This window comes from Brachypodium distachyon, chromosome 1 (genome assembly GCF_000005505.3).
Source record: "Brachypodium distachyon strain Bd21 chromosome 1, Brachypodium_distachyon_v3.0, whole genome shotgun sequence".
Lineage (NCBI taxonomy): Eukaryota > Viridiplantae > Streptophyta > Magnoliopsida > Poales > Poaceae > Brachypodium > Brachypodium distachyon.
The window spans coordinates 24,772,308-24,792,225 of NC_016131.3; the positions used below are offsets into that span (position 1 = coordinate 24,772,308).

The window sequence follows — 19,918 nt, forward strand, 5'->3', positions numbered from 1 at the left end:
ATCTCTAGTTATTGGTCTTGTTGTATGTGTATGTCAATCCAACAGTAACTCCTCGCTCTTCGCTTTTTCTTTCATTTTGTGTCCCAAACGTCCATTTCACAAATGTCACTTTTTTGCACTCCTCTCTCTTCACTTTTCTTTCCTTTTGTGTCCCAAGCGTACAATTCACAAACGTCACTTTTTTTCAACTTGAACCTTCTCCAGCTCCTATGGCATCCTGCTGTGTTGTCAACTCTATTTATACATAGTTTCAAAAAAAAACTCTATTTATACATTTCGAGAGTCAACAAAGAGCTGGTACTAGTCTTGCTCCTCGTGGAAAAAGGCTGTGTTTGATTTGAACCCAATCTAACCCCACCAAAAGTTGGCTAGAAAATATTTAAACTTTTCGTTGCATATGTTTTGACCGATGTTGGCGAGAAAAAATGAATTAGCATTGGCCAGGGAGCATGTGCATACAAAAATACTGGCTACCATTCAAGCAAGAGCCAAAATTTCGGTCACAGTCAAAACATTGGCATGGTTTGATTTCGGTTGCCAAGTAAACACACCCTAAAACTCACAAATAACGAAATCTCAAGAGTTGGTGTAGAAACTTAAAAGATACACGTGGGCAGCGAGGTAGGGGAACACTAAACCAAAAATTATCACATGGCATCACAGCACATGGCATCAGACATATCCAGTCTCTTAGTATCATGAAGAGGAACACAAGCCAAAGTGCAACATTCAACAACTAGTCACGAGAACAGGTGACCTTCAAACTCCTGCTCAACTCCCCAGTGATACCACTTAATTTGCTGTTACTCCCATTTCAGTTATGCTTCCCATTTCTGTCCCTTCTTCCGCCTGGCGACCTCGATCGATCCCTTGACCGTCTGCGAGAACGGGGAGGTGAAGGGCTCCGTGCTCGCCCTTGAGAACGCCCGCCTGCACATACAATCAATTAGATATCATCTGAATTCATTGCTACACATTACAGACCTAGTCCCCCAACCCATCTATGTATCCCATTCTTGTCCAGCAGACCAAACTGTGTTACAGTGAAACAAGAGTACCAATCCCGTGAGTGAATCTAAAATGCACTGGAAATGAAAAAAAAAACGGCTAATCGTGTTGGCTTAAGTTCATTGTACAGTAATCTGATGCTACAGGACATATCAAACAATCTAGAAGAGAAGCAATATCAGCAACAGGAGGCAAAGCATCTATTCAAGTAATCCCAGTGCAGAAGATAAAATATATCTCTGTGCATACCTCTTGGGCCACAGTATTCTCCAGGAGTAGGGGTCCTCTTGCGAGTTCTTTTTGCCTGAAATTAAAAATGTCAGCAGCAGACAGGAATACAACCACGCTATAAACCAAAATTACTTTGCATAGATAGATTAAGTCAATTTAGTCCTAAAGGGAAGCAAAATGAGGTCCTTTAACACCAGCCACACGTACCGCAGTAGCTCAACACATATTGAAAATTTGAAACAAGGTCTACGGTGGTGACACGTAGACCTGCAACGTCCAGAGACATGTGACTTTTTTTACCCCAAGACCATAGCAGTGACTTCAGGTCTAAGGTCAGTGCAGAAAGTGCAGTGGACGATGGTGATGGAGAGGCAACAGATGGTGAAGTTGCAGGAACCAACCGGTACTTGATTCAGTAATTTTATAGACAACAATGTTGAGGCAGCCAACAATGTGGAAGCTGCATGGTCAGGGAAATCAGCAGAAGAAAAGCAAAGAAACACATAAACAAGATGAACTATCCATTTCCTGGATTGGAAATGTGTAAGAGCATAACTCGAACAAACCCTTACTAGTGTATGCTACACCAGTGCACCAACGCAATGGGCCGTGCAGAATCCATGGCCGCCCCAATATATAAATTTGCTTTGTAAGATAAACCAGCGTTTCTGAAATTCAGTGAGACTTGACCGAGTTCATAACAGAATTGCTCAAGGTTTTGATATGTATAAAAGATGTTACAAAGTACAAACCAAATTATATTTTGTTGGAGACTAGACATAAGGGCACAGACGCGCAGTTTCTAGCCTCACTCCGGTAGCAAACTATGGATTCATAACTTGTAACCAGTAACTCTTCCTGGATGTGTGGTTAATTCTCAGATAAAGTTGGCCAAAAACATCTGAGTAGGACAGCTAAATTCTTGTGTCAAGATCACGCAAAGAGTTGATACATACACTGCTCTACTACCTGGTAATAAGAACTAACATGAACACTCGAATGGATATGACATATGAGAAAAGAAAAAGATGATTATGTAACACGGGGTAGCATTAAGGTTGGTACAAAGAAAAAAAGGTATGTTACCTTTGCCACACTGATGAGGCGGCCTTCAAGTACAGTACGGTGCAGGTATTTGATGCAACGCCTTGCATCCTCGATATTGTCCATTGTCACAAATGCAAAGCCACGGGATTCTTTTGTACGAGGATCCATAACGACATGGCAGTCTTTAACCTGCAGTTTTGAAACACAGCACATTAGCTAGCCACAATAATGCAATAAGCAAGTGGTCACGGGTAAGGAGAAATATCAAATATAAGATCTGAAGGAACAATGTAGAGCACGGAGTAGCAGAGTACCTTTCCCTCTTTACTGAAGAATTTCTCCAAGTCATCACCGGATGTCCGTGTGGACAGTCCAGTGACATACAGGTTGTTCCCAGGATTCCTTACTTCATCTGCACTCCTGCTACACATAAGGAAAATAAATATGAATATCTTTTATGATACTGCACAATATATTTTCTGAATGGCTAATTGGCCGCCTAAATAACATGGTCCCTGGTACATATACCACATAGACTTGCCTTGAGCGGCTTCTATTCCGAGACCTGGATCTTGACCTTGATCTTCCACGCCTCTTTGGAGGAGGAGACCTTGAGACGCTGCGTCTTCTAGGCAGAGGAGACCTTGAGACGCTGCGCCTTTTGCAAGGAGATGACCTTGCGATGATGTGCGTGCCTTTGGGAAGTGGAGGAGGAGGAGGAAGAGGAGGTGACCTTGAGGCGGCACGTCTCTTTGGAGGGGGCGACTTTGAAGAGCTGTCTCTGTCTGCTGGGGGTGTGATCGAGCGTGCGGTGTACCTGAAAATGAAGGTAAGGTTCTCGCTCTTTTCACACAAGATAGCAAAGGCTGTGTTGTTAATAGTCGGGAGAACTGACCTTACTTCATTGGACTGCGGCATCAAGCTGCAGAAATCAGACAAGAAGAGAGTAAACACATGGCATACTGCACTATAACAACAGGGAGGGGCAGTGCCAGATAGTAGAAAGCATGAATTCTCCTCAGAGAGAGTATGCATGTTTAGGCTTTTATGGGCAGGGGATCCAGCAAGGTTAGGGTTCCATGTATCGATCCTACTAGTACAGAAGACTTGTAGGTTCGATGGATAGCCTGAAGTGGTGGAATTTGCGAAGCAGTGAAGAAACATGGTTGCTTAGATTGGATTCCTACTGCCCTACTCTAGTACGGAGTATTTAGTGACAGACAGCAGAGTAAAATTAAATACCTCCAAGATTTAAGGGTGGAGGATAAGATACTAAGATCCATAAGATGGAACGGACATTCAGTATTTCAGTGGATGAATTGACTTAAGAAGAACAAAAAAAACCCTAGGTAAAAAGAGGAACATGGAGCAAAAGGCGATCTCTATTGCATGATAAAGCAAGAAAGCAGAGAATGAAGAGGAGAAGAAATCCATACCAGCACCAGCACCACCACCACAACCTGGGGGGCTAGGGTTGAAGCTGAAGAAGACGGGCCAAGTTCAAGTCCAAGAAAAGCCAAGAAAGAAGAAGATGGATGTGCAGAGCAGAGCAGAGAAGGGGGAAGGGATTCGGGATGGACGGCGACTGCTTTCTGCCTCTACGGGACTACGGGAGGGAGGACTCCACTTGACTCCAAATCGTTTTGCCTTACTTTGCTTACTTGGGTCTTGGGTTGGGCCTTTGGGTTCTGCTAGTTGTGTCTTAGGCTGGGCCTGGCAATTTTCTACTACTACGTAGGAACAGCATGGATCATGGATCTAGGCGTTTTGTTTCAGGATATCGATCCTTTGTATTTTGTTTATTGAACCAATAAATACAGATGTTCTTAAAACCTACTGTGCTTGCTGGCCTACTGATTAATTTCTGACATGAATAAGTCTTTCCCCCTCCTCTCTCAAAACAAGAATGATCCTTACCCTCAGAGAAAAAAAAAATCATGGACAAATAAGCAGGACACATAAACACATCGTATGCAATCGATTTGAGCAGCATTGAAAAGAATTTCCAATCATATTTACTAGAGTTGTTCTCTTGAAACAAAAGATCTCTTGTTAACCAAACTTTAACTGCTGCTGCGGCTACACAAGGAGGGAATTCGATCCATCTAACTTGTACATTACTAATTGTATGTATGTATTTCTACTTACTCCATCAGTCAGTCAGTTACATACACCCACATACAACACACAGGAGCAGGATATATAAGGAAGAGGGTGGGTGATGGGTGGATGGATCAAGAAAGGAAGAATTGAAAGGACTCAGTGCTTTTGGAAGATGACCATGCAGAAGAAGGCTATACATCGGAACACTATCCCATTCGCCACAAGAATTATTATACACAGAAGCTTGTCATCAATGTCGTATCCAGTCTTCGACAGCGAACCACATCGAGTGATCAGCCACACACCGGAATACCTACATTGCAATTTACCATACATATGTATCATATGCTTTGTGAAAATATTTATAACTGTATATCTACTTTACAAATCGATCAGACATGTTTTACCTCTGCGCATTTGCGATCACAAATGCTTCCAGAGCCCATTTTGTGTAGCATAAACTGGCAAATATGGTGCCTTTCTGCTCGCTTGATACCAAAGTTAGAACAACCGGAAGCAGCGCTGACCACTGACATTAAAACCATGTCTTAATTTTCTTCACCCTAAACTTAAAAACCTAGCTAGCCGTGTACTAGTATGAGTTAATACTATATGAAACATACCAGTTGTGCAGAACCAGGCTGGAAGAAGATGGCAAAAGTGTAGCCGATTCCCGTCACGCAGTAGACAAGCGCAACAAGGACAATGTAGTTTTCCCAGATTGATGACCTTGGGTTGTTAAAGAAGTAGAACATGGATAGGTAAACGATTGGCTTTATAATCGTATTGATGTGATCTATTGTGTCTTTGGACAAGAAATATGCCAGTGAGCTCATGCCAGATGCTCTCTCTCTCCAGTAGTGTATCTTCTCCAGGGAAAATGATCGAAGAGCTCCAATCTTGCACAGCAGAGCTGCAGCCAAACACTAGCTAGTTTATTTTGTTTGCTTCACATGCAAAATGAATTCTACGTACTATGTTAACTGTTAAATTCATCCAGAAACAACCTTGACGTCGATCGTCGATTTTGAGTTCTCAGCATCAGTGCAATTTAATTTTGAGTTGTAGCTACAGCAAAAGTTGAGTTCCTATATAGGGCGTTTCCCAGAACTAGCTAAAAGACAAACTTACAGACAGCAATGACAGTGTATGTGTAGCCAAGTGCTCCAAATGTCTCGTCGCTCACTTTAGCTAGTGTGCCTAGACAGATACCAGCAAGACCCAGAATCATATAGTCGACTCCTTGTATTCTAGCTTCACGAAGCCTCTGCTTGCCACATCTGGGGCAGGGGAGTAAACAAACAAAATGAATATGATGCAGCTCATAAGTATCAAATACGTACCTCAAAAAAGAAATACGAAATCTGTATGTACTTCCCAAAGGAAACAATTATATACCTTCCCAAGTAGTACTTATACTGCCTAAGGATGCCAGGAGTGTGTCGGTTAGATAAATCTTCAGAAGATTTATTGTAATCAAACTCATCCTTCTTCTGTCCAACTATGTCCCTGACATTACCCCACACTCCGGGGTCAGCTTCAGGGCTGTGACTCCCTTCTGATCCCCTAAATGATGATTCTGCGTCAGAAGAACTCTGCAACATATCTTGTGGAACTTCGTACCCATTATGCAGCATCCATCGCAGAGGGAGATCTTTTACATTAACTGCTTCATTTGTGTTTGGCTTAACAATTCCCTCCAAAATGTCTATGTAGTAGTCCGGCGGATTCACACGATCCGGGACGACAATCCCCAATCCTTGAAAGTACTCCTCCACTTTCTTCACAGGCCCATGGTAAACAGTCAAACCACCTTTCGCGAGAAGTATCAAATCATCAAACATCTTGTACAATGTATAGCTGCATGCATGTAACCTCAGTTGAGTCAATTAATAAACTTGAGTTGTACCCAGAAGCAACAAGGCTGCATATATATAATTAAGCTGTTATGGAGGAAAAATTGGAAATTAACAGTAACCTGGGTTGATGAACCACCATAGAGATGTTGACGCCTTCAAGAGCTTCCCTGCGTAGAGCACGAAGTAAAAGCAGGGATGAAGCACTGTCCAAACCAGATGTTGGCTCATCTAAAATCAACACAGAGGGTTCCATGACCATCTCTAGGCCAACATTTACTCGTTTACGCTGGCCACCAGAGATGCCGCGCTGTTCAACAGTTCCAACCAAGGAATCACGAACTGCTTGCAGCCCCAAGGCCTCGATGACTCTTTCCACAACAAGAACTTTATCAGCTTGTGACATGTCAGCGGAAAGCCTGGAGAACATGCAACAAGACTAGCCTTTCAGCATGTCTACATTTATTTACGGGCCAACATGTAATAAATACACCACACTATGAAAGAAAAATGTAATATAGTACGTACCTGCATCTTGCATTGAACCAAAGGTTCTCTTGAACAGTCAAGTTTCCATGGACAATATCATCTTGCGGGACAAAGCCAATGATTTTCTTGTATGCCCGGAGAGGTTCTATTTTCCCGTTTATGAGTATCATACCGGTTGTCTCACATCCAGTTGCCTTGCCTGCAATAGCACTCAAGAATGTGGTCTTTCCCGCACCTGACGGGCCCATCACAGCAGCTACCCGACCAGGCATAAGCTTCCCAGTTACAGACCTTAAGAGTTTTTTCTTACTCCCCTTCAAGGTTAGAGTAAGGTCTTTGAAAGCGATCTCAATTCTAGGTCTTGTCTTGATATCTTCATCAGTTGCCATGGATATCACTCCTGAAAGGGTAAGGTTACTACTACTACTCTGCTGCTCCATTGCCTTTTCCTTTTCAAGTTGCCCATATGCATACTTGAAAATTTGGCTCTGAGTGTGCGCATGTCTCCCTTTCCTCCTTTTCTCTCCTGCTTCTACATTGTCTTTTTCGGGGTTCTCTTCAAGTGAGTGCATCGTGTCAGTAAGATTATCATTCTTCTTCCCTCCTGATTCTTTCGCATCAGGTTCTTCAGGTGGATGCAGGCCGCTACCTCCTTTAGGTGGTTCATGTGTCCTGAGAGTCTTCTTGCGTGAGAAAGTCCGGGAGAGCGATGACTGCAGGCCAATGGCATGCTTCTTTGCAACATCTTTAGCTGATTTCCACCTTTCACGAGCCTGTACAGTCTCTCTTGCGTGTCTTGCAGCAGCCTCCCTAGATTTCGCTTGCCTTTTCTCCCGGTTGGTCAGAAGTTGTCCAGAGAAGTTATATATGACCAATAACACTAAACTCAGGGCACCCTACAGAATTGTAAAGCCCAACCTGTTAGGTTAAAGATTGGGTATCAATACAGTAGACTCCGAACATCAAATACGGTATGTTACCACTAGCAATGCACCAAAAATCGTAATGTCCTGCGTTGCAGAGTTTGGTTTACAACTGCCCTTGGATAAGCATTCTGCAATTAAGGGGGATACGTTCAGAAGGTTGGCACATATGAAGCACAAAGCAAACTCTAACAACAGTATTTAATTCAGAGTGGACTAGTAGAAGAACAAAAGGAAAACATGTAAATATAAAAAGTATTAAGGAGCTAACTTACTAGTCTGGGTAGTTGATCCTTTCCTGCAATAGAACCTGCACAAATGCAGCAGCTTGCATGTATTAGTAAAAAGTTTGACGACTCACACAAGGAAACTCACATTTACATATAACTAGTAAAAAGTTTGGGCATGAGAATCATTGTGAGGTTCAATATTAAGCATTTGATCGATAGATAGAATTACCCACTACTGCAATCGAGTTTGGTTATAGTGCTTGGACAGTAGTAACCAGGTGGACAGAAAACATCGTCAGTACTAAGGACATCTGACCATCTATCAGCACCACCACAAGTATGATTTGGTTTCCCAGGAGGTGGTTGGTAATTGTATCTGCAACGATCCAGCAAGCAAGCATTTATTCATTAAGTTAGAACATAAGCCGGCCTTGCATTTCCATACACTGGGGAGATGACATGGGAGAATACGGGTAGCAATGCAACTTACGGATCACAGATTCCAGTGGTTTTGTTTAGAGTGGATTGTGGACAGTAAGCTCCCAAAGGGCAAGCTGCATGTGTAGTACAGACAGAGTAGGGCGACAATTAATTATTATATGTTTAGCGCTACGTACAAGAGTGTTAGTTCATGTACTATATATGAAGAACAAGTCTTCGAAAAATAAAGAAATTTGCAAGTGTTACTGAGGGCTTACGTACGTACGTATCATGCAAGTGAGGCCATGAGGGCAAAAGAATCCGGGACAGCACCCTCGGCAATCAACCGTCCTGGGAGGGAAGTTGGTGGCATCTTGCAAATCCACCTCCTGGCCTGCATCAGCAGTGCAACCCCAACCAGGCTCACAGCCGTCGATCCATGACGTGAGGTTGCAGTTCCTGTTTGGCCTGACATAATTCTTCCTGCCAACACTGTCGAGGATGCTCTCGAAGTAGAACTTCAACTCGGCGGCCGTGCACACACGTTGAGGTAGGTCTCCTGCATGTTGGACGGATTGATTTGTGTAAGGATGCATGAGAAGCTAGCAGACCGGATGTGTACTGGACAACGAAATGCTTAATCATAGTGTGTATTCAGTCAGAAGCAGAGCAAGAAAATGCCATCCTCCTTATGGATGTTATGGTTGTCTCATATGGATCCTTCCTAATACTGCAAGACGTACCAAATAAAGCCCTGTATAGCCTATAGGTGTGTTGGAACACGCATCACTTGCACTTGCATTGACACAAAGTTGGAACTAGTGCAGTACACTGTTAATAACTTAATACTAGTATTTCCTCCATCCAACAAAGGATGTCTCAACTTTGACTAAATTTGAATGCATTTATACACTAAGTCATGTCTGGATACATTCAAATTTTGACAAACTTGAGACATCTTTTGTTTCGTTGATAACTTCAGTATAAACTTTTGCTTGCCAAGATTTTGTGAACCGGCTTGAACACCCAGACACTGCACACGAGATGCGTATAGCCCAAGACAACCATATATAATTGCTTCAATTTATTCAAAAAGTATACCCGCAAATAATTATTATTCAAAAAGTATAATAAGTGTTGTTGTTTTATTTCGTTGATAACTGGAATGATCCATCATGATGAGTAAATGAGCATGACAAAAAAAGGGTAGGCGGGTAGCAGAGCATGATAAAGATTGTTACCATCCTTCATGCAATCGACGAGGAATGCGGGATTGGAGGAGAAGTTGAAGGTCCTATTCCACTCCCTGTCCCCGAAATTCAAGTCAATCTAATGCTTATGCTTTAATGAAAATCGAAATCCGAATTTTGGAGGGAGGAGTGGATGAGTAATATACGTACGTGTCCTTGATGCAGTAGCCAAGCTCCCTGCGCACCTGTGGCGCAAAGGCGTCGGTGAGGCTCTTGAGGCGGGGGTTGACGGTGGAAGAAGCGAAGGAGACGACGTCGCCGGCGAGGGAGCGGCGGGGAATAGGGTTAGCAGCGGACGCGGCGGAGGAGGCGGAGAGAATAAGGAGGAGCAGAAGCGCTGGCGCTCCCGCTCGCGCCTCCATGGGTATCGATCGAGATGGGGATGGCCGGGGACGGAGACCAGACCGGGATGGAGGCAGGAACCGATGATGGGGCTGGGGTCAGAGAGGGGTCTCGCTGTGGCAGGAAGGAGGAGGAGGAGGAGGAGACTCTGCATCCCCATGTCGTCGGAGGGGCGGAAGAGGCGGAGGAAGGAGAAGCAGCCGGCGAAGGATGCGGCGGAGACACACAACTCTCCAAGAGCATATGCAGCCTTTCAAAAACACACACTATATCTATACTCTTTTATTCATGCGGCCTTATATTATTTCAAAATATAAGATGTTATAGATTTAAGTCAAACTCTTAAAATTTAACCAAATTTCCTATACAAAAATCCACCAATAATTATAAATCTAATTTAGTTTTGTTAAATCCATCGTGTTGTATATCTTCATACGGAGTAGTATATTTATTTCCTAAAAAAATAGTAGTATATTTATTTGAAATTATACATATTGGTATATTTTTTTCTACAGACCTGATCAAATTTGAAGAAGTTTGACTTAGGACAAAACCCAAACATCTTAAGACTTTGCTATTTGAAGGCCTTGTCGAGACGTACTTAAACGTAAAAGCAGATGCTTAATCGGGTTTGAAATGCAAGCACAACCCATTAGACCCCGCCACGAGGATGTGCATGTAAGTTAGATGAACTTGTTAATGCATATGTGAAGACTAAGATACCGTGTGTATCAGTAATGGATAGGGCACGTACTATGTTCGATAAGACCGTCTTATATTATGTATTCCACGTCATTTAGAAAAGACAAGAAAACGTATTGTACAATGCGTTATCTCTTATTGTTATATCTTAGAATTATTGATTAGATGAATAAAATTAACTAAATAAAATGAAATATAGTATAATGAAAATTTGTCTTATCTATGCATTATCCCTGTGAATGGAAGGTTTATGTCTTTTTCTTTATTCCCCTTTCTTTCACGTCATACATGGCACCGACGATTGTACACGCTCTTATTAGTCACTCGATTTATATTTGCGAGTATCTTATATTAGAGAAAATGATGCTTTTTTCCTGGTGGTGGGCCCACCAACGGAGTTGGGGTTGGCGCAGCCAGGAGCCAGCTGGAGGGGGTGGGTAGTGAGTAAGTCAAGCGAGTCGGCAGGGCAGTCTCTGGTCTTCCTTTTCTCTTTTCCGTTCCGCCTCCCTTCTTCTTCTTCTTCATTCATGCGCCCAGATCGAATCGAACAACAAGAAGGAGAAGAAAGGTCCGAGCTTGAGCTTGGTCTTCCTTGTTAGGTGTTGTAGCAACACAAACACTAGTTGCTCTGCTCTAGCTTAGGATACATATGCGGCGCCTGCTGCCCTGCTTCCATGGAGATGGAGGAGAGCAAGAGGACACTCCCAATATCGCCATGGCGTACTCCACGAGCACCGCCACCGCATCGTCATCAACCGTCCCGTCTGGAGCCTCCGGTTCTATCAACGCCTCCGACATGAGCGTCGAGTCCATGCAGCAGCGGCAGTACCCGAGCTTCGTGGACAGGCCGGCAAACCTGAGAGTCTTCTCCTTCTCCGAGCTGCGTGCCGCCACCCGCAACCTCAGCCGGTCGCTCATGCTCGGCGAGGGTGGCTTCGGCTGCGTCTACAGAGGCACCATCCTCAACGGCAGTGGCTCTGCTCAGGAAGAGGAGGTTGCTGTCAAGCACCTGAACCGGAATGGACTCCAGGTAATTAAACATCTCATTTCCCTGTTCCTTTGTCTTAATTTGATGATCTGAACCTGAAATCGAATTTGATGGAACAGGGGCACAAGGAGTGGCTGACGGAGGTGAACGTGCTGGGAATCGTGGACCATCCCAACCTGGTGAAGCTGATCGGCTACTGCGCCCAGGACGACGAGCGAGGCCCGCAGCGTCTCCTCGTCTACGAGTTGATGCCCAACCGGAGCGTCGACGACCACCTCTCCGGCAGAGCCATCGGCACAACGCTCTCATGGCGCACCCGCCTCAAGGTCGCCCTCCACGCCGCCAGGGGGCTCAGCTACCTGCACCACGACATGGATTTCCAGATCATCTTCCGGGACCTCAAGACCTCCAACATCCTCCTGGACCAACACTGGAACGCCAAGCTCTCCGACTTCGGCATGGCCAGGGAAGGCCCCACGGAGGGCCTCACGCACGTCTCCACGGCCGTCGTCGGCACCCTCGGCTACGCCGCGCCCGAGTACATCCAGACGGGCCGCCTCACGGCCAAGAGCGACGTCTGGACCTACGGCGTGCTGCTCTACGAGCTCATCACGGGACGCCGCCCCCTCGACCGCAACCGGCCCAGGAGCGAGCAGAAGCTCCTCGACTGGGTCAGGCCATACATCTCCGACACCACCAAGCTCAAGCTCATCGTCGATCCCAAGCTCGAGGGCAACTACAACATCAGGTCCGTCGCAAAGCTCGCCACCGTCGCCAACCGATGCCTCGCCAGGCTGCCCAGGGCGCGTCCCAGGATGTCCGAGGTGCTCGACATGGTGCAAAAGGCCATGGATGTCGATCTTGCCACCAGCACCAGCGACCATGATCAGGCGCCTCTGCACTGCTACGGCGCCTGTGGGGAGGAAGATGTGAAGCAGAGAAAGGGCAAGAAAGCTGGATTATTATGGGTGTTGCTGGCCAGCTTGACAAGGTCCCGCCCAAGCTGATCATTCTCAAGCTCTACTCTCTTCTAATTAGATGTTGCTGAATCCTAATTAATCTAGCCCAGTATAGTTAGTAGTATGAGTTTTTCCCCTCTTTTTTCTGAGTGACCAATCAATTCCATCGGAAAGACTTCCTAGTGTGCGGTTTCATCGGAAAGATATAATGTTCATGAGGTGAATGAATCATATATGTGATGATACTCTCATTGTTTTCATTTTTCCTCTTCATGGCGGCCATGTCATACATCTCCTTTTTGTTGCATTTTCTTTCTTTGGGGTTGATAGTGATGCTTGCTACTCCCACCTGCTAGTTGGACTTGTAGGGTCTTCTTGTATGACCGACCAAACAAGTCCAACCTCTCTACTGTAATTAATCCGACATTCGGACTGACCAAGTCAATACATCTCCATCCAATCCATCCACACCCTGGAGTATGTGCGAAATGAATATTCTTGGCAAGCAAGATAGAGGACAAATCTGTACATGCATCTATCTCCCCAAGAAAAATAATATCCCTAGATGCATCTAAAAGAGAGAAGGAAGCTTGTCTCAGCTTCTTCAAAAAACACCAGTAACATTACAGACACAAAAAACAGAGTAGTGGGTTTTGAGATAGTCATAAGATTGACCAAGTCAACGCTAGTGTCTCTCTATCAACATGTACATCGTCTGCCACCGAAAGAGCAATAATTTTCACATAATCAGAACAAAGGGTATCAACATTTTTTTTCCACATTTACGCAAAAGAAAAGCAAAAATATTCATATGAAACCTTTTGGTGGTGACATGAGGGAGAATTATACGGCATATATAAAATTAAATTGCTGCACGCAAGAATTATACGGCATATATAAAATAAAATAAATTTAGGAAGAAGAAGAGAAATGTGAAGCAAAGCATTGGCAAGTCCAAGTTTTGATTGACGTGGTTAACAAACAGGAAAGCAGCACTAGTAGGGTAGGGACAGAGGGGAGCGGCCTCTAGGTTTCCTGTGTCAGCCTGTGGGGGGGCATGTGGAGGCCATGGGCGCGCGCTGCGTGTCCTCCTCCTCCTCTTCGGCCGCCGCACACCGCCACCACCACCATCTCGTCCCTTCTCCTCCTCCCCCATGCGCCGACAATGCGCGGCCTCAAAACCCCCTCCTCCCCTCCCTCTCGAGGTCCGCGATTTCTCCGATTCGCTTTCTCGATTTGATTCACCTAGACGACTGCTGGATTGCTTGGTTGCGGTGGATATGGCGTCCTCCTCCAAGCTGCTCTACATTGTCGTCGCCGACCATGGCCGTGACAACACCTTCCGCTACACGCGCCCCGTCCTGCAGAGCACGCTCCAGCTCATGGGATGCAAGCCTCGACACGCCTTCAAGGTCCTCCTCCTTCTCTTCATCCCCTTTCTCCAGTGGAATATAATCTGCTCTTTTTGAATTCCAATTTCCTCACAATCACTGTCTGCTTTCTTACACTTTTTCCGTCGGTTACCATTTTAGATGCAACTGACAGCTGCTAAACACCTAGCTTCACTAGGATTTTCACGAAAGTCAACAAATGACAAACCACCGCTTGCTTAATCATGTCACCAGATCAGCAGAAGAGTATTCGAGGTGACAAAGACCGATGAATCCTTAGGCTCACCAAAACCGGGTCAGGAGAACGATGGCAGCATCATCGACGCTGCTGCTGCTGACCTCTTCAACACAGACAGCAACGTGCCGTTCCAACTGTACAAGACCCAGACAACTGCTCTTGTTTCCAGGGAGGAGTTCCTAGATGTTGTGTGCCATGCCCTCACTCTCTACAAGTATGTCGGCCCCAATCAGAGGGCTGACTTGCTTCTTGCCTGCAGGTATACCGCAGTTCAGTTCGCAACCAATCTCCAACAAATTTTTGAAATGGCTCCTTCAAGTAACATCAACATCATTTTGCTTCCTTTTCATGCTTATCGCTATGTTATACATTAGGATTTTATTTTTTTCACAAAGAAATAATTTCATTATGTTATACATCAGGATCAAGGAGAGAAAAGAATCTGTGACAGTGCTGTTGTGTGGCACAAGTGGATGCGGCAAGTCCACCCTGTCATCTTTGTTGGTAAGTGCTTTTTCTTTCATTATGGCAACCCTTTTTGAAGGGAATTAGGACACCCCTTCCTTCATTGCAGTGATAGATACAAGTTGATGAATAACATCTCTTGTACACTAGTAGTATACTGTAAGATATTCCACATATCCACACAGAATGGCATTTTTTTGGGTAGGAGTGAATTAATTACACTGATTGGTTCCCTACCCTTTATTATTTCCCAGGGCAACAGGCTGGGTATCACCACCATAGTTTCCACGGACTCTATACGGCACATGATGAGGAGTTTTGTAGACGAAGAGCAAAACCCTCTGCTCTACGCGTCAACCTACCACGCAGGAGATTTTCTAGACCCTGTTGCAGTTGCCCAAGCTAAGGCGAAAGGCAAGGCAAACAAACTTGCTGTTATTTCTCATTCCAATGCTAATGGACACAAAGATGGTGGCACTTCAGATGAGAAATGTACTGACGGATCGTCAGACCTGTCTCCTAGAACTGAAGTGACCAGCAAAAAGCAAATGGCGATAGAAGGGTATAAAGCGCAGAGTGAGATGATCATTGGCAGCCTTGACAGATTAATTACGACCTGGGAGGAGCGGAAAGAATCTTTAATTGTAGAAGGAGTTCATTTAAGCCTGAATTTTGTGGTAAGTATTGTAAAGAACCATGTTGCTGACCTTGCAAAAAGGAACCCTGCTGTTTACTTGCATCTTATATTTCCATGGTTACATTCTTTTCTTTGTTCAAGAGCATGTAGTGAAGTTCTTTCTGTTTCTCTTGTCTAATAGATGGGGCTAATGAAGAAACATCCGTCCGTAATACCATTTATGGTATACATTACAAATGAGGAGAAGCACATGGAACGGTTTGCCGTCCGTGCAAAGTACATGACACTTGACCCAGCAAAGAACAGATATATTAAATACATCCAGAACATCAGAGCTATCCAGGAGTACCTGTGCAACCGAGCCGACAAACATCTAGTGCCCAAAATTAACAACACTAATGTAGACCGGAGTGTGGCGGCTATTCATGCCACGGTTTTTAGCTGCCTTCGCCGGCGGGAGGCTGGGGAGCAGCTGTATGACCCCCATACAAATACTGCAGCTATGGTTGATGAAGAGTACAGGAACCAGTGTGCCGCAAACTCATTGAGTTCCAAATGCATGTTTCAGTTAATTCAAAGGAAAGGTTCTTCTAGGAATCTGATGGCTCTCCTTAACACCGATGGATCAGTTGCTAAGGCATGGCCTGTGTACGCCGGGGACAGCAGTGGAATCATAAATGATGGCGCAATCAGTGAGAAGTCTGTTGGAAGTCCTATGTATGGCCCGTTGCAAATCGGGAAGGCAGAGCCTGTCAATCTTCAGTTTGGCTCTTTTGGGATTAGTGCATGGCCAAGTGATGTAGGAGGCACCAGTCATTCTGGAAGTGCTGATGACTCGAGGGTTGACGGCACTGATACAGGGAGTAGATATTTATCCTCATGTTGCAGCTCACCAAAGGTGTCAGAGGACCTTTCCAAAGAGGTTTGCTTCTTTATGCTTTGTATGATTGTGATATTCGGCAACTGGTTACGCACATGGAAAATTAATTGTGCTATGATAAAGCTTAATGTTTGTCATAAATGCTTCACCAGCCATGATAGCTATGTATACATGTACGGAAGTTTCAGATTTCTCATGTACCACATGTAGTGTGCAGTACAGCATGAAGTTTAAGTAGAATGCTGATGCTGTATTTGGGCTGACACAGTTTAATTCTCATACAGCTTGTGGAGGAGTATTCAGTTTTTGACAGTGAAGAAGAAGAAGAGGAAGGTGAGGATGCTGGGGATGTAGAGAGTAATGACGATCTAACGGATGAAGAAAAGGACATCCAAGAGGTAGTGTAACATAACATCCTTCTTATCCTTCATTTCTCTACACGCTATAGACAGTAGTATTTCCATGTAAAAAACGTTGGCATCACGAAATAGTTGGACTTGGGTTGTGCGAAAAGCTTGTAGATGCTGCTACGATGAACATGAAGAAATAAAAATGCACTGTAGTTTGTTTCTTTTTCCATGTGCCCAAGTGTTTGTGGTGAAAAATGTGAAGTGAACCCCATCATTTGTATACTGTAGATGGAGGAAGCAGGGTCTGTGGATGAGCGTTCGACAAAGTCGGATGAGGAGTATGACGACCTAGCCATGGACGAGGATGGCTACTGTTGTGATGATGAGCAGCAGCCCACAATCCCGTGGGTAGGCAGCAACGGCGGCGATGATGATGGTTGTATGAATTCAGAGTACAAGCACAACCTGGGGCTGTTGATGGAAATGAGAAAGGAAGGTGGGTCGGAGATGGCGTGCGCCTACTCTCTGGTGAAGGGCGGCAGCAGTGATGAGAAGATGAGGAGACGATGCGTGCAAGATTTGCAAGGGCCGTAGCACCGCCTGGCCATGGTAGCGAGCAAGACTAGGTAGGTGCTTGTGGAAGTGGAGGCTGAGACAGGTAGGTGGTGTTAGATCACCTGAGCTAGAGCTAGTTGTGTTGCTGCTTGTAAGATGTCATGCCCCACGTTGTTGTATTTCTGGAGAGGAAGCAGGGGAAGATGTAGTAGTGCAGCAGAAACTGTATCAGTAATAAATTCCATTCCGATGATTTGATTTTTATGGCACAAAAAATGGACCAGTGCAGCAGAATTACAAGAAGCTACAGCAAGCAAGCTGAAGGTGTGCTGAAGGATTACAAGGTGGTGGGTGTAGCGGCTTGCTGGGTTCCGGTGCCCTGGCATTTGGTGCAGGATCGCGTGGAGGAGCATCGGTTGCAGTAGGTCCACTTGGTGGGGAGCCCCGCGGTGTACCTGGTGGCCATGTTCTTGGCGGCCTTCCTTGCCCGGCTGGCCGTCTCCTCCGCCACCTCCTTGAAGACGAAGCCTTCCCCTTTGCAACGCGGGCACAGCCCACTCCCGCCGCAAGCACTGCACGCTTCTTCTGCTATCTGCGTTGCTTCTTCTTCTTCTGCTTCTTCTTTTGCCTGCTGCTGCTGCTGCTTGCTGTTTCCTCCCCGCAGGAGCAGGACTCCTCCGGCCACCAGTCCGGCGACCAGCACGGACGCACCAGCGGTCTCGGGCAGAGCATAGGGTGGACTAGGGAGGCCACGGCGTACATTTACTGCAGCAGCAGGACGACTGGTTGTGTTTGTGTGGAGGAGGAAGCAGCAGCTGCTTCTGCTTCTTCTTCCTCTTCCTACAGAAGAGGAGGAGCTCGAGGGCACGCTTGGTGGCGACGAGCAAGGAGAGGAGACTGGTGCCGCCATGACCACACGCTCTCTGTCGATCAGATTGCTGACTGACCTCTTTCTCTTCTTCTCTACGGGAAGTGGATGGATGGATGGATGGATGGATGTGGATGGGAACCAACTCAATCAACGGCCGAGATACCTGCCTCTACCAAATCTATCCAACCCCTTTGCTTCCTTGCTCCTTCTCATGGTCGCGCACGGACCACGGCGGCTAGGTAAACAAGGGCTGGCACCATGATACCTGCAGCAGCCGCCGCCCTCCAGCTCCCTCCCACTGCTACTCGCCGCCGGACTTGCTTCTTCTTAGCCCCTCCTCCATCTACCACCCTTCTTCGCTATCGGAATCTCAACCCCTCCAAGCGCCTCCTCGTCGTCTCCTCCTCGCAATCCAACTTCTCCAAAGGTATATATGTTCGCCCATTCATTCACCCCTTGCTGCCTTGTGCTAAATCTCCCTGGCCTGGCCTGGGAACCCCGCCAACTAAAAATCTTCTTCTTACTCTATAGTGGAGCACTATCATCTGAACGTGCTAGCTGACTCCAATTAATTAACAGACGATTATCTATATTCTTAATTTGGGGGTGCCAACACCAGCACTAGCCAGATACCCCTTACTGAATATAGCCCATCTTCGGTTTATCTCACTCCCATACGCATTTCATCTCAAGAGAACTCTGAATGTTTCCTTACAAATGTCGTCAGTTTCTTCCCTTCTCATAAGTTGCGCATATATCACTTTGTGACCTGCTGAATTTATCTGGTTGTACTCATATTGGTCTTTGTGTTTTCAACTATGAATGCCTTGCTCCTGCTCCTGCTAGTTGTTTCGATCATGATATGGAATCCCAAATATTTGTCTGTCTCGTGTTATACTCTCTAACGCTCCTGCATATCACAACAGCTGTTCAAACGGCATGGAGGGTTGGCAAGGACGCTGTGGACGCAGGAAGCTCTCTTGTCCCAGTATGTCTTACTTATTCATATTCCGCGATTTACTTACTATATTCTCTCAAAAAATAATTCCCTCTTGATGCGTGACAGGGTTCAGTTCCACGGCCAGTTGCTAGGATAGGTGTTACTTTCGTTGCCGTGTCAGTCGCCCTTTTTCTTCTCAAGTCCGTTATCTCCACAGCATTGTTTGTACTGGTATGTACGCACAGCATCCTTGGCAACCTGTCAGACACACTACATATAAACGCGTTCAATAGTTCAAATATTTCTTCACCACATCCGAAGAATGTTTATGCCCAGAATTCACTGCCACTGTATCCTCCTGTTGTAATTTTCATCAAATCCTCCGATGATTGGTTTTCATGGTGATTTTTACAGGCGATGATGGGGCTTATATATTTCGGCTTCCTTGTGATGAACCCAAAAGAGGGGTCTAGGGTGAATGAAGGAGACACCAATCCATCGGAGGACCCCGCTGAAGAAGCCCGGCGCATAATGGAGAAATACAAGTAAAGAACCTTGGGTGAGTTTAACAACTGGTGTTGCTCTGAATAGGTACATATATGAGTTGTGGCCAGCCATCTGTTCTGATCTGATGATACAGTTTTCCTGATGGATATGTGGGTCTGGTTTTAGATCATAGAATTGAATTCGATGAAATGGCTATTTCTGGTTTAAAATTATTTTAGTAAGAAAGATGAGATGGTGCACTGTGCACAATAGTTATTGTTTATACAGTAGTAATCTGATAATGGAGCTCAATTCAGTTGGTGATATAATTTGGTACCTGTTAGTTTCTTTTTATTTGGGACTTGCAGCATAATATTGTGAGTAGTAGTAATACTGTGGGCAGGAATAAGATGAATGGTATTGAGCTAGTGGAGTGCATTTGGCAATGGGAGCTGGGGAAAGGATTAGCTGTAGCAAAATGCAAATGACAGCAAAAGTTTCTTTATCTTCATTTAGTTTTGGCTTGCATCGGTGGTGCTACATGAGATGATTTACAT

At 45.3% G+C, this 19,918-nt stretch overlaps 6 protein-coding genes across 9 annotated transcripts; 3 read left to right on the forward strand and 3 right to left on the reverse strand.

Annotated features, from left to right (window-relative positions):
* Nucleotides 1–452: 452 nt before the first annotated feature.
* LOC100827861 (serine/arginine-rich splicing factor SR45a) lies at nt 453–3,915 on the reverse strand. Of its 4 annotated transcripts, XR_002964818.1 has the most exons (8): nt 3,723–3,915; nt 3,182–3,208; nt 2,828–3,103; nt 2,601–2,709; nt 2,326–2,475; nt 1,447–1,907; nt 1,258–1,312; nt 843–930 (listed from the first exon to the last, which is right to left on the reverse strand). XR_002964818.1 is itself a non-coding variant. In XM_024461121.1 (7 exons), the coding sequence occupies exons 2-7, from the start codon at nt 3,202–3,204 to the stop codon at nt 815–817; spliced, it is 729 nt and encodes a 242-aa protein (XP_024316889.1). In that variant the 5' UTR covers nt 3,205–3,208; nt 3,723–3,912; the 3' UTR covers nt 453–814. The 4 variants fall into 4 exon arrangements, 3 of the variants coding, with proteins under 3 accessions (XP_024316889.1, XP_003563207.1, XP_024316896.1); XM_024461121.1 differs by lacking the exon at nt 1,447–1,907 and having other exon boundaries at nt 453–930; nt 3,723–3,912; XM_003563159.4 differs by lacking the exon at nt 1,447–1,907 and having other exon boundaries at nt 453–930; nt 2,601–2,706; nt 3,723–3,910.
* Nucleotides 3,916–4,267: 352 nt separating this feature from the next.
* On the reverse strand, nt 4,268–10,160 carry LOC100835789 (ABC transporter G family member 28). The gene is made up of 14 exons (XM_003560234.4): nt 9,708–10,160; nt 9,549–9,613; nt 8,594–8,866; nt 8,378–8,441; nt 8,117–8,263; nt 7,933–7,967; nt 7,715–7,788; nt 6,774–7,630; nt 6,368–6,664; nt 5,788–6,249; nt 5,521–5,669; nt 5,013–5,302; nt 4,797–4,918; nt 4,268–4,702 (listed from the first exon to the last, which is right to left on the reverse strand). Exons 1-14 carry the CDS (start codon nt 9,917–9,919, stop codon nt 4,546–4,548), a joined length of 3,204 nt encoding a protein of 1,067 aa, XP_003560282.1. The 5' UTR covers nt 9,920–10,160; the 3' UTR covers nt 4,268–4,545.
* A 689-nt stretch (nt 10,161–10,849) lies between these two features.
* Nucleotides 10,850–12,867, forward strand: LOC100836095 (serine/threonine-protein kinase PCRK1). Its single transcript, XM_003560235.4, has 2 exons — nt 10,850–11,631; nt 11,709–12,867. The coding sequence occupies exons 1-2, from the start codon at nt 11,251–11,253 to the stop codon at nt 12,594–12,596; spliced, it is 1,269 nt and encodes a 422-aa protein (XP_003560283.1). The 5' UTR covers nt 10,850–11,250; the 3' UTR covers nt 12,597–12,867.
* Nucleotides 12,868–13,555: 688 nt separating this feature from the next.
* On the forward strand, nt 13,556–17,317 carry LOC100836403 (P-loop NTPase domain-containing protein LPA1). The gene is made up of 7 exons (XM_003560236.4): nt 13,556–13,960; nt 14,174–14,436; nt 14,600–14,681; nt 14,897–15,319; nt 15,461–16,201; nt 16,444–16,557; nt 16,798–17,317. Exons 1-7 carry the CDS (start codon nt 13,703–13,705, stop codon nt 17,101–17,103), a joined length of 2,187 nt encoding a protein of 728 aa, XP_003560284.2. The 5' UTR covers nt 13,556–13,702; the 3' UTR covers nt 17,104–17,317.
* On the reverse strand, nt 17,277–18,032 carry LOC104585004. Its single transcript, XM_010240883.3, has one exon. The coding sequence runs from the start codon at nt 17,972–17,974 to the stop codon at nt 17,402–17,404; it is 573 nt and encodes a 190-aa protein (XP_010239185.1). The 5' UTR covers nt 17,975–18,032; the 3' UTR covers nt 17,277–17,401.
* Nucleotides 18,033–18,051: 19 nt separating this feature from the next.
* LOC100828168 lies at nt 18,052–19,715 on the forward strand. Its single transcript, XM_003563160.4, has 4 exons — nt 18,052–18,362; nt 18,862–18,923; nt 19,002–19,106; nt 19,290–19,715. The coding sequence occupies exons 1-4, from the start codon at nt 18,194–18,196 to the stop codon at nt 19,422–19,424; spliced, it is 471 nt and encodes a 156-aa protein (XP_003563208.1). The 5' UTR covers nt 18,052–18,193; the 3' UTR covers nt 19,425–19,715.
* Nucleotides 19,716–19,918: the final 203 nt, after the last annotated feature.